This window comes from Salvia splendens, chromosome 5 (genome assembly GCF_004379255.2).
Source record: "Salvia splendens isolate huo1 chromosome 5, SspV2, whole genome shotgun sequence".
Lineage (NCBI taxonomy): Eukaryota > Viridiplantae > Streptophyta > Magnoliopsida > Lamiales > Lamiaceae > Salvia > Salvia splendens.
Window position 1 is genome coordinate 34151849 of NC_056036.1, and position 12669 is coordinate 34164517.

The following is a 12669-nucleotide window of genomic DNA, read 5'->3' on the forward strand; positions in this document are numbered from 1 at the left end:
TGGGATTTTTAAAACAAAAACTTAAACTAAAACCTAAAACAAATAAACTCACGGTCCACCACTTCATCCCCCCAAACTTATTTACAACAAAGTATAAAATAAGTTTGTAGAGTCAGTAGGGACGTGAGTAAACTACTAAAAAGAAAACATACCTTGAAAATTTTTTCGTAAGGGCTGGACGGGGCGAATATTCGAAAAATCACTCTGGAAACTGCATTTGGGCAGCGGTTGCTGGGTGTCCACCGGCGGTCGCTGCGACGAGTCAGAACCTTTCCAGAAGGTGGCCAGCGGGCCGCTGCGGATACTGCAGCGTTCCCTGAAGAGAGTCCAGAAACCTGCAAAAATTTTCATCAACACAAACGAAAATTGAACCAAAAAGGTACTAAAAAACTTTTAAAAAAATTGAAATAAATGGCTGGATTTCCTCCCAACAAGTGCTCTTTTATAGCCATTAGCTTGACTTTACCCCTTCTGTACTCATTTGGTGGTTCTTCTAGTGCTACTTCATCTTCTTCACCTTGTCCGAACTAGTATTTCTGCACCCGGTGGCCGTTGACTTGAAACAATGTCCCATCCGGAGCTAGCAACTCAACCGTCCCACTATCATAGATTTTCTTGATCATGTAAGGACCGGTCCACTTAGATTTCAACTTTCCGGGGAAAAGAGAGTGTCTCGAATTATGCAATAAAACTACATCCCCCAATTTGAGCTCTCGTGGACTAATCATCCTATCATGATAGACCTTCATCCTTTCTTTGTAAGTAAACGAGCTATCGTAGGCTTCCATTCGAAACTCTTCCATCTCGTTGAGAAAGAGATGCCTTTCTTTGCCGACCTTTTGGAAATCTTGATTCAACTTCTTTTTCGCCCAATAAGACCTATACTCCAACTCAAAAGGCAAATGACATGATTTTCCAAAAACTAATTGATAAGGAGACTGATAAGGCTAATTTCATGCATAGGTCTAGGGCTTTAATTCGTGAAATTTCTGGGTCTAACACGCGTTTTAAGCCAGGTGTGTGAAGATTTTCGCCAGGTCCAGCAAAGAAGGGAGACAGTTGCGTGGACCTAGGAAGAAGGCGAAAGAGTGGACATTATGCGGAAAATTGCTCGACGGAGGAAGCCTCGGAGTTGAAGGGTAGAATAGGGATTTCTACGAAGACTCTAGAAGGTTATGTCCGAGTCTATAAAAGAGAGAAGCATGCACGCTGGAGGGATCTTCTCGGTGGGAGACCTCGCCAACAGCTTGTAGCTTAGTTCACTTTTCTTCACACACTTGGGTTCTTTCGTGGGAAATTCAGGGCATACTTGGGGTTCACTTCTAGCTTACACACTTTTCGATCTGGTGGTAACACCGTCCTACTTGAGGGCGAAGAAACAATTTATTTTCTATTTACGTTTCTGCTGAATTCGCCGAGCTTCGCTGTTCGAGGCTCGGACCTCTTTGTTTTCTGGATGTTTTCTGTGTTTATGCAAGTTTCGTTTTAGTTTATGCCGACTGTGTTGATCTTTGTTTGTCGATTATGTTTACTTGAATTCTGAGTTGGATTGTTGGAGTTGGTTGTTTTCTAGATTATCGCAGGTTTGTGGTTGGATCTAGGAGAATGGAGTTTGTTTGTGGATGAATCGGGTTCTTAACTTGTTGATGTCGTAGGGTTGTCTGAGATTGTTGGGATCTGGAGTTGATTTGAGTAGATCTGTGAGAATCGGAGCTATGGAGTTGATTGTGCTGGGTGTTGAGTTCGGATGTCTTGGATCCGGAGTGGATTAAGCATTCGACGTGAATCTGAGTCGTGTTGGTTTAATTTTATGCCTAGCTTACGTGTTTTCGTTTCATTTCGTTCAGTTTATGTAGATCTGATGTACTTCCGATTCGTAGCGAGTTTCCGGCATCCCGATTTCTATATTCTGTTCGAATCTAGGAGTATGCTCTGTTTTCTTCATTTACGTTTCTGAGTTGGATAGGAAATTGCATGAGTTTGTTAGTTGCAGCTTTTACCGTACTTACCTTATTTGAATGTCCTGGTCCCCACTTTTTAATTCTTTCTGCCTAGTCATATTTAGTTAATCATTTACACGGTCTAGCGAGCTATTGTTTCTTTCGGTGTTGATGTCTGATTTTACAAGTATTCTGTTTCTTAGGTCTAGCATTTAAATTCCGTGCCTAGGTCTAGTAGTAGTTGTTATAAACCTCAACCCTTTGCGTGGCAGCAGCCGCTTGTTTCTAGAGTCTCTAAACACTACTCACGAATCCATCTTCGTGGGATCGACCCCACTTCCCTATACTAATTTAATAGTAATTTGGGTTGAGGGATTAATTTTTGAAGGAGAGTCGAGCGTGTCCAATGACAACAACACTCTGTGTTCCTCGGGTTCCTGGACCTAGTGATCCAGTGGATTTAAGAAGCGCGGTGTCTTGACCGAGCACTTGTATTAGTGTTCTCTGTAAGCACACGAAACACACACGATCCGACTCAGCTCTTCCTCACTTCAAATGGCGCCGTTGCCGGGGATGGATGGCGTGCTTAGTGTTAGTGTTCAGAGTCTGTGGTGTAAATAGTTTTGATTTGTTTTCTTTCTCTTTTGTTTGTAGTTTATGAGCAGAGGCTCAGGATCTACCTACTGGAGCAACTCGTCTGGGAGGAAGTACGGCCAGTTTACTCGACAGGTTAAGGATACAGCCTCTACTGTGACCACCAGATCAGGGTTCACCACAGGAGATCCGTTCCCGAGTGAATCAACTAGCGACGAATCTTGGACGTAGTCAGGACGCGAAGATCCAAAATCCCCACCCGAATCAGAAACGGAGTCAGAAACAGGGGAAGCAGAGGAAATAGCCATGGCGCAGGTAGTAGATCCAGATCCAGAGATCGGTTCTCTCACTGCCCATTTAGATGGAGAACCAGCTCAAGCTATAGTGATGAATCCACGCCAGAGGACTATTGAGATCAAGACAAACGTGCTCGGCATCTTGCCGACGTTCTTTGGGCGTAGAAATGAGTGTCCGTATGAGTTCTTAAATGAATTCAGCAAGTTGTGTGGTATTCAGAAGAGGCCGAATGATGCAACAGAGGAGGATTATCGCCTACGTGCGATTTCATTTACCTTGAAGGGGGAAGCTAACACGTGGTTATTAAGGTTACCCCCGGATTCTATTCGCACATGGAGGGATTTCAAATTGGAATTCCTAGATTATTTCTTCCCATCCAACAAGACGAATGCACTGAAGAAAGAAATATTAGAGTGTAAGCAGGATTACGACGAATCCTTGAGTCAGTATTGGTCGAGATTTAAGGGGTTGTTGGATGCATGCCCAAACCACCGAATGATAGAGGCAGAGACTTATTCTCTGTTTTACGAAGGAGCGACTCCTGAGTCAAAGGATTTAATGAATTCCTCGAGTGGGGGGAATTTCACAAGAAAGAGGGGAAGTGAAGCAAGGGAAATTCTGGGAAAATTGATCGACGCTAAAAAGGCGTACGATAACCCTAGGAATGCTGTGAGAAGAGGGTCGGTGCATGCCGTAAGAGAGCAAGAAGATGATAAAGTGGAGGCAAGGATTGATAGGCTCGAGAAGGCTCTTTTGAACGCGATTGAGAAAACGAATCCACTGACATCGCAAGGGAAGGAGAAATCTCCGGGTCCAGGAGATAGTCAAATTCAGCTATATTACGGGACCCAGGAAGGAGATTATCAGGCCCAGGTCAATGCAATGGGTAGTTGGAATCCCGATGGGAGCTGGAATCCAGGAAGACAGAGAGATGCACCTTGGCGGAATCATCCGAATTTCAGATGGACTGACAATGAGCAGAATCAGCCAGCACCACAACAAAGTCAGCAGTTTGCACCTCAGCCCGAAAGGCAAGGTAACTGGTCAGGAAAGAATCAAGAGAGGCAGGGCAGCTGGATCAATCGGAACCAAGGAGACCACTCAAGCTGGGAGAACAGAAATCAGAATAATCAAGGGAACTCTTATGTGCCACCGCACCAAAGGAATTTTCAGAATAATTACCAGGGCCAAGGAAATCAATACAACAACTCTTCAAGCGGTCAAGGGAACGCTCGTCAGAATCAAGCGAGTGGACCGACGCTGAGTATAGGGCCAGGGCCCAGTCAACCACAAAAGTCACCAAAGAGTATCACTGATATGGTGCACGACCTCGTCAGTTCTCAGCAACATATGCAAAGCAACCTGCAATCGAACAACGACGTAGTGCATAAGCTTCAAGATGCTCAACAGGAGCAAAAGGCAGCCATGGATATGCTGGCTAAACAATTGTCCCAGATAGCCACTGCTTTGAGTGATATGAGAGGAAACGAGGGAAAGATTCCCGCCTCAGTAAGGCCACCAGATAGGGCGAATATAAGTCAGGTTACCTTGAGATCCGGGAAGGCATATGATGGGCCAGTGGTGAGAACGAAGGAAGCGATAAACCCCAAGGAGGGTAAGGAAGAAGATACTATTCCTAGGTCTGGGAACTTGGAAGGAGAAAGTTCTTTGGTCAAGGATGACCTTAAGATAGGAGATTTGTTGCCTAAGCCAACTGAGCCATTCTTCCTCGATCCAGAGCCAGTATTTGAGAACAAGGCAGAAAGGGAGGAGACTGGAGAATTCTCAGCTGACAGTTCTACAGGAGCAGGAAAACGGTTGAAGCCTTTCCCGAGCCGGGGGGAAGCCAAGAAGAAGAAAGAAGAGCCGGTGGATTTCACGGACATTTTTGGGAAACTAGACATTAATCTACCATTCCTGCAGGCCTTGAAATTGCCGGTGTTTAGCAAGTTCATCAAGGAATTTATAGCTGGAAAGGCTAGACCCAGTGGGAAAATTTTGATAGGCAAGAATGTCTCGGCAGTGATTCAAAAGCGGATGATGCCTTCAAAATGCAATGATCCAGGTATGTTTACCTTACCCATCTCTATTGGTGACGTGAAAATCGAGCATGCTATGTGTGATTTAGGTGCGTCGATAAATGTGTTACCGCTATCTGTATACAAGAGGTTAGTAGGGGTAGGCATGGTGGACATGAAAGTTGTGATCCAATTGGCAGGCAGGTCATGCATTTGTCCTGAAGGTGTGCTTGAGAATGTGATAGTAAAGGTACATGATTTCTTGTACCCAGCTGATTTCCATGTGATAAGGATGAGTGATAATGAGTCTGCAGAGTCTGGCGGAGTACTTCTAGGGAGACCTTTTCTACGGACTGCTAAAACTATCATTGATGTTTTTGACGGTACTATTTGCCTTGATTACAATGGGGAGAAATATACATTCAGCATAGATGAGGCAATGAAAAGACCTCTTGACGTTGAAAATATGTATGCTATAGATGTTATTAACCCATTGGTCCAGGAATATCTTGAGACAGAGTTAATGCAGGAACAGATCGAGAATTCTGAGATGGGTCATGCCATTGATAGAGAAGTAGCCAGTTGGTGTCAAACAATGAACACAAATGAGTTATCAGATGAGGAACTAGCAGAAGCAATTCTGGAATTCTGTACAAGTCCGGAGCTAGTTAGGTCAAGGAAGACACCTTATGTGGCGAGCATGAACAGTTCTGCTGAGTCTAAGAAAGGAATGACAACAGAAAAAAATCCCTTGCCCCAGGAACAAGATATCCCCAAGAAAGAATTGAAAACACTTCCCGGTGATTATTAACAGCAGCTTGACCGAGGGACAAGAAGAGGAACTGCTGAATGTAATTAGGAGAAACAAGAAAGCCATTGGGTGGACGCTCTCTGACTTGGTTGGAATCAGTCCAGATATGTGTATGCATCACATTCGTTTAGAAGAAGGAGCAAAGGCCTGTAGGGATCCGCAACGCAAGTTGAATCCGAACATGAGGGAAGAAGTGCTGAAGGAAGTATTGAAGCTGCTATCCCTAGGAATCATATATTCCATACCAGACAGTGAATGAGTTAGTCCTGTACATATGGTACCAAAGAAGTCAGGAATACAGGTAGTTAAGAACGATAAAAATGAGTTGGCCCCCACTCGACTCGTTACTGGGTGGAGGATGTGTATTGACTACCGGAAGCTGAACGAGGCTACTAAGAAGGATAACTTCCCGCTACCTTTCATTGATCAGATGTTGGAAAGGCTGGCAGGTAAGCAATATTTCTGTTTCCTGGACGGATATAGTGGATATTTTCAAATCTATGTGGATCCCGAGGATCAAGAGAAGACAACTTTCACGTGTCCCTTTGGAACGTACGCTTATAGAAGGATGCCGTTTGGTCTCTGCAATGCGCCAGGGACTTTTCAGCGGTGTATGATGAGCATTTTCTCAGATCTCCTAGAGGATTGCATCGAGATTTTTATGGACGACTTCACTGTGTACGGGAATTCATTTGACTCGTGTTTGGCGAGTTTGGATATAGTGCTGAGGAGGTGCCAGGAAAAGCATTTGGTTTTGAATTTCGAGAAATGCCACTTTATGGTCCCTGAAGGAATTGTCCTAGGGCATGTGGTATCGGAAAGAGGCATACAGGTAGATCAAGCAAAAATCGATGTCATCTCGAAACTGCCTTACCCGACGAATCAGAAAGAGGTGAGAGGATTCCTAGGGCATGCAGGATTTTATAGGAGGTTTATAAAGGATTTCGCAAAGATTGCTCAACCACTCACTCACTTATTGCATAACGATGTGGAGTTTGAGTTCGATGAGGAGTGCAAAAGGGCTTTTCAGTTGTTGAAAGATAGACTAGTATCTGCCCCCATTATTAGAGCGCCCAACTGGAATCTACCCTTTGAAATTATGTGTGACGCAAGCGACTATGCCGTGGGAGCAGTGCTAGGTCAAAGAATTGATGGAAAAAGCTATGTGATCTTTTATGCATCCAAAACACTGAATCAAGCTCAGAAGAATTATGACACCACCGAAAAAGAAATGCTGGCGGTGGTATACTCATTTGAGATGTTTCGCTCGTATTTGCTGGGGTCGAAGGTGATCGTTTTCACGGACCATGCAGCTATTAAGTACTTGTTGGCAAAGAAGGAGTCTAAACCAAGATTAATCCGTTGGGTATTACTTTTACAAGAATTCGATTGGGAAGTTAAGGATAAGAAAGGAACTGAGAACAAGGTGGCTGACCACCTAAGTCGTATCTTTCAAGGAGAGACCGAGGAATCAATTCCAGATGCATTCCCTGAGGAGCATTTGTATTATCTGGAAGAACTCCCTAGACCCATCAATTGGGAAAAGCTCATGGCATTAATAGGTCCAGGGGATGCCGAGAAAGGGAAATGTCAGACAAACTCTGAGCCATGGTTCGCTGACGTGGCAAATTACTTAGTCACTGGAGAGGTACCCAGTTCCCAAGAAATCTCCCGGGCCCAGAAGATGAAATTGAAGAGTGAGGCCAAGTACTATTTCTGGGATGACCCGTATTTGTGGCGAATGGGAGCCGACCAAGTTATCCGGAGGTGTATCCCAGAGTGGGAACAGAGGGATGTGTTGAACCATTGCCATGCCCTAGCGTGTGGAGGTCACTTTGGACCTAGGAAGACCGCAAGGAAGGTGTTGGACAATGGGTTTTACTGGCCCACGTTGAATAAGGATGCTTTTGAATTCTGTCAGAACTGTGTGAGGTGTCAACAGACCGGGGAATCTCCAGGAGGGACGAAATGCCACAAGTTACAATAATTGTATGTGAGATCTTCGATGTCTGGGGGATGGACTTCATGGGTCCATTTCCGTCTTCATACGGAAACACCTACATACTTGTGGCAGTAGATTATGTTTCGAAGTGGATAGAGGCAAAAGCAACAGCATCGTGTGAAGCTAAAGAGGTAGCGAAGTTCCTTAGAGCTAACATTTTCAACAGGTACGGAGTACCCAGAGCTATAATATCTGACAATGGGACGCATTTCCGCAACCGGACTATTGAAGCTCTAATGAGAAAGTACGGAGTTCACCATCGCCTCTCCACACCATATCATCCTCAATCTAACGGCTAGGCAGAAATATCAAACAGAGAAATCAAAGCGATCCTGGAAAAAACGGTGAATCCGTCGAGGAAAGACTGGAGCAATTGATGATGCATTATGGGCACATATAACAACATATAAAACGCCCATTGGAATGTCTCCTTACAGGTTAGTATTTGGCAAGATGTGTCACCTACCGGTGGAAATTGAGCACAGGGCGTACTGGGCGGTCAAGGAGATTAATATGAGTCCTCGAGTTTGTGAGGGAGAGAGGAAACTGTAACTCCAAGAGTTGGAAGAATTGCGACTTGAATCTTACGAGTCAGCAATGTGGTACAAGGAAAAGACCAAATTGTGGCATGATAAAAATCTCCGGACCAAGGAACTGCAAGTTGGGCAGAAGGTTCTCCTGTTCCAGTCCCGGCTCAAGTTAATGCCCGGCAAGTTAAAGTCCAAATGGATTGGGCCATACACTATTGTGAGTCTGCGTGCAAATGGAGCAGTAGAAATCCAGGGGAGTTCTTCAAACTCTACTCCTTTCCTTGTCAATGGTCATCGTCTGAAGGTGTTTAGGGATGCCTCGGAGATGTGTGTAGTGGACGAAGTGCCGCTACACGCGCTTCTTGATATCCGCAAACGGGTCTAGGAAGGAAGTGTTCTTAAAGATTTCCTGGGTCGAGTGACTGAAAATTTTTATACCCTGACCTGGGGAATCTTGACAACACTCGCAAGAAATTTTGTAAATATTTAATCGCTTTTCGTAAATCTAGAAAAACCCAAAAAAAAAATTAATCTTCCAAAAATATTTTCGAAATACCAGACTCTTTGGGAATGTTTTTGATACTGTCATACCCTAAAACCGAGGAGTCTGGCGTTTCAAGTTTTTGTTTAATGTTTTTTTTCCTAAGTACGGTTTTGCAGAAGGAATTTGCTAGGGCTAGGAGTTGAGAAGTAAAGTTTTGGAGGGAGTTGGCACCGGTTCAAATTTCAAAGGACACCTTTATGGGAAGGCGTGCAGTCGCTAGCGTCATGCCTGCAACCGCCTGCAAACCGTTCTCTCTCATACCTATCGGTTAATAACCGTGTTCTCTTTTCATTTTCCCTTATTCACCCTCTCTCTACATCCAGAATTCCCCAAACTTCTCTCTAGGGTTCCTTTCTCTAACCCTAATCAAAGAAATTTCTGTCCTAGTTTTTGTCAAGATTTTCTACAGAATTCTTCATGGATAACAAGCCGAGTACCGGAAACACTTCAGGATCTGCCGATTCAAGTGCGGCGGCGTTTATGGCGGATATACTACAAAAATTTAGGGGACCAAAAAAGGCGATGGAGGCATTTGCCATGTTCGCGACGGTAATGGGGAAATCTGCACCAGCCGTTTCTACATCTGCCGTATCACAACCGGGAACTTCAGGGGTTTCAACACCCAAACCGGTGGCTGCCGCAGAACCCACCACCGCTGTACCAGAAGAAGCCGTCACTGTTCAAGAACCAACCACCGCAGAATCTCGCGAAGAAGAAGCAGATCTGACCGCGGGGTTGGAGTTGTTGGCCGTAAGTGAGCCTAGGTTAGGTTCTGTCACTGAGGAGGGGGAAACCCTTGTTGTGAAGGAATTTACAGAGGGGGAAACCCCTGTTTTGGAGGAGTTGGTCGAGGGGGAAACCCCTGTTGTTGGTTGCGATGTTCCAATGGGCGGCGAAGCCCTAACTTCTGAAAGACAATCGGCGGGGGAAACCCCAGAAGTGGTTGAGGGCACCGAAGCCCAATTTGTTACGGGAAGTCCGGGTGGGGTAGAGACCCCTGTTTACATCGAGGGGGCAACCCCATTGATTGGGAAGGAAGACGACCTCGCGTCTGGCGAGGCACAGGAACCCGTCGACGACGGGATGACTCTAATGGTGGATCTGACTGATGTCCCTGATGGGACCGATTCACCGGTAAACGCAAGGGAAGCAAGGAGGCAGGCTCGTCGGAGTCTGCTTGATGAGATAGACGAAACCGTCCAGCAGACGGAGGAGGACATGCTGGGTCGAGGGGCCGCAGCACCTGAGCATGCAGATTCTCCCAGACTGGCCATCATGCATCTTTGAAAAGTAGCAGAAGCATTGCATAAGCCAAAAGACATCTTTCTATAAGCATATATCCCATAAGGGCAAGTAAAGTCAGACTGATGTTGATCCTCGAGAGCAATTGCAATTTGATTATAACATGAAAAACCATCTAAGAAATAATAGTAATCATATCTCCCTAATCTATCAAGCATTTGATCGATAAAAGGCAAAGGGAAGTGATCTTTCGTAGTGGCTGCGTTTAACATCCTATAATCAATGCAAACTCTCCAACCCATGGCTACTCTCGTGGCAATCATCTCACCATCCTTTCCGGGGCACTACAGTCATTCCCCCTTTCTTTGCTACTACTTGTGTAGGACTCACCCATTCACTATCCGATATGGCATAGATAATTCATGCATCTAGCAACTTAATTACTTCTTTCCTCACTACATCTTACATGATAAGATTAAGTCTATGTTGGTTTTACACATGAGGCTTATGTCCTTCCTCAAGTAAAATCCTATGCATGCATGTGGTTGGGCTAATCCCTTTCAAATCACCAATAGACCATCCTATAGCGGACCTATACTTGTTTAGCACACACAACAACTTTTCACATTCTTTTTCACTCAAGGCGGCGGACACGACAACAGGGTAAGTGTTATTTGGCCCTAGAAATGCGTACCTGAGGTGTTCCGGGAGTGGCTTCAATTCTACCTTAGGTGGTCCTCGTGGTTTTCCTAATGCTTTCTTCATCTCTTCTTCTTCTTCTGGGGTGCCAATGGCAAGAATTTGTTCCCCTTTTGAGGGATTCTTTCGGGAAGAACCTCGAGTTCTGCAATCATAGCACACACATTAACATCACAAGTAGATGAATCAGAAGTAGGAGTAAAAGAATTTATGAGACAAGATTCTAAAGGGTCCTGAGTTTGGTGATATGTGATTTCCACTACCCCCACACAATCCGTGACTACTTGGATGACGCTACATTCTTGATAGTCTTCTGCTCCTTCCTTCCCATGGAATTTCAAAGCATCATAGATGTTGAAGGTGATACTCTCATTATGCAATCGCAATGTTAACTCCCACTTCTGTACGTCTATCACCCGGTGGCTAGAAATGGTCTTCCAAGTATCAAAAGCACCTTCTTGTCTCATGCATGTCCAAAACGACAAAGTCAGCGGGACAAATGAATTCTCCTACTCTTACCAAAACATCTTCTACAATCCCCCTTGGTGTTGTTGTGCTTCTGTCTACCATTTGCAAGGTGATCGAAGTGGGGCGGATGTTGTCAATGTTGAGCTTCATGTAGAAAGATAGAGGCATCAAATTAATACTTGCTCCAAGATCACACAATGCCTTACCTTCTACATTATTTCCCAAAACACAATATAAAGTAAAACTCCTTGGATCTTTGTGCTTGGTAGCTAATCCTTTCTGAATAATAGCACTACAGTTCTCTGTTAGGCCTACTGTCTCGTATTTTCCCCACTTTCTCTTCTTGGCCACCACATCTTTCAAGAACTTGACATAGTTGGGCATTTGTTGCAGTGCTTCCACTAATGGTATGTTGATGTGGACCTTGCTTATGGCTTCCAAGAACTTGGTAAATTGTGCATCTAGCTTCTTGCACTTCAATCGCTGGGGATACGGGATGGTGGCAGTGCTGGGAAACTGCGGATCTGGGAGCTGACTCTCGGGTAGCAGGCCGCTGCGAAGTGGTGTAGCGGCCGCTGGCGATGGTTCTGCATCAATGTCTGAATCGGGCTCGGCTAGCTGGGGAGTTTCCGGCGGGCCGCTGCGAGGTGATGCAGCAGGCCGCTGGGATTGATCAGCGGCTGGCGTGAAGTCAGTCGGCTCCTGTTCTTTTTCTTTCCTTTCCCTGCCTAAATCCGCTGCCTGTGGGGGCTGGTATGTGGTCCCGCCACGGAGCTGCACGGCATGACAATTTCCTTTTGGATTGATCTCTGGTAAGCTAGGAAGCGTCCCTAGAGTGTGCTCCTTTCTGCCTGTATATATATGCTGGTTCATGATTTTTGTGTTCTTCTCCCACTTAGCCCACAATTTGGTCTAAGTATGAGAAGTTTATGTGTGAACATGGTGACATATTCTTCATGTGATATTTTTTGCCTAGGCCTCTGTTCACATGCTCACACACTCCTGCTTTTAAATATGTATCCTTCTCCCACTTAGCCTAGTGTCAGGTCTAAGTGTGAGAAGTTTAGTTGTTTTCCTTGTTAGTATGTTTTGTGTAGTTTTGTTCTTCTGTCTGTTCTTCTCACACTTAGTCCACTGCTTGGTCTAAGTGTGAGAAGTTTGTTTCTCTACTTTTGACACTAACAACCCTATTTTCAACTTCATCAGGTCACTTGAGGACAAACTGTAATGAAGTGGGAAGGGGGAACGGTGTTGTAGTTAGTGTCAAAGTTATGTGTTGATTAATAGGAATCTCCTGTTAGTTGTTTTGCTTTGTGTGTTTTTAGATAATAACTGGTTTAAGAAAATAATAGCAATATTCCCTTAGTAAGTGTGATTGAAGAAATGATACATGTTGATTTGTGAGATTCCCTTCTTTAATAAACCAAAATCTGCTTGGAGGATGTAAGAAAGATAGAAGTAGTTTTAATCTTATCCCTCTGTGAAGCCCTCTAAAATGTGAGTTAGAAGTCAGAGTAGAACACT

General features: G+C 44.7%; 1 protein-coding gene across 1 annotated transcript; it reads right to left on the reverse strand.

Annotated features, from left to right (window-relative positions):
* Window positions 1-527: 527 nt before the first annotated feature.
* LOC121804170 lies at window positions 528-12018 on the reverse strand. The gene is made up of 3 exons (XM_042203705.1): window positions 11132-12018; window positions 10673-10822; window positions 528-879 (listed from the first exon to the last, which is right to left on the reverse strand). The coding sequence occupies exons 1-3, from the start codon at window positions 12016-12018 to the stop codon at window positions 528-530; spliced, it is 1389 nt and encodes a 462-aa protein (XP_042059639.1).
* Between the last annotated feature and the right edge of the window lie 651 nt (window positions 12019-12669).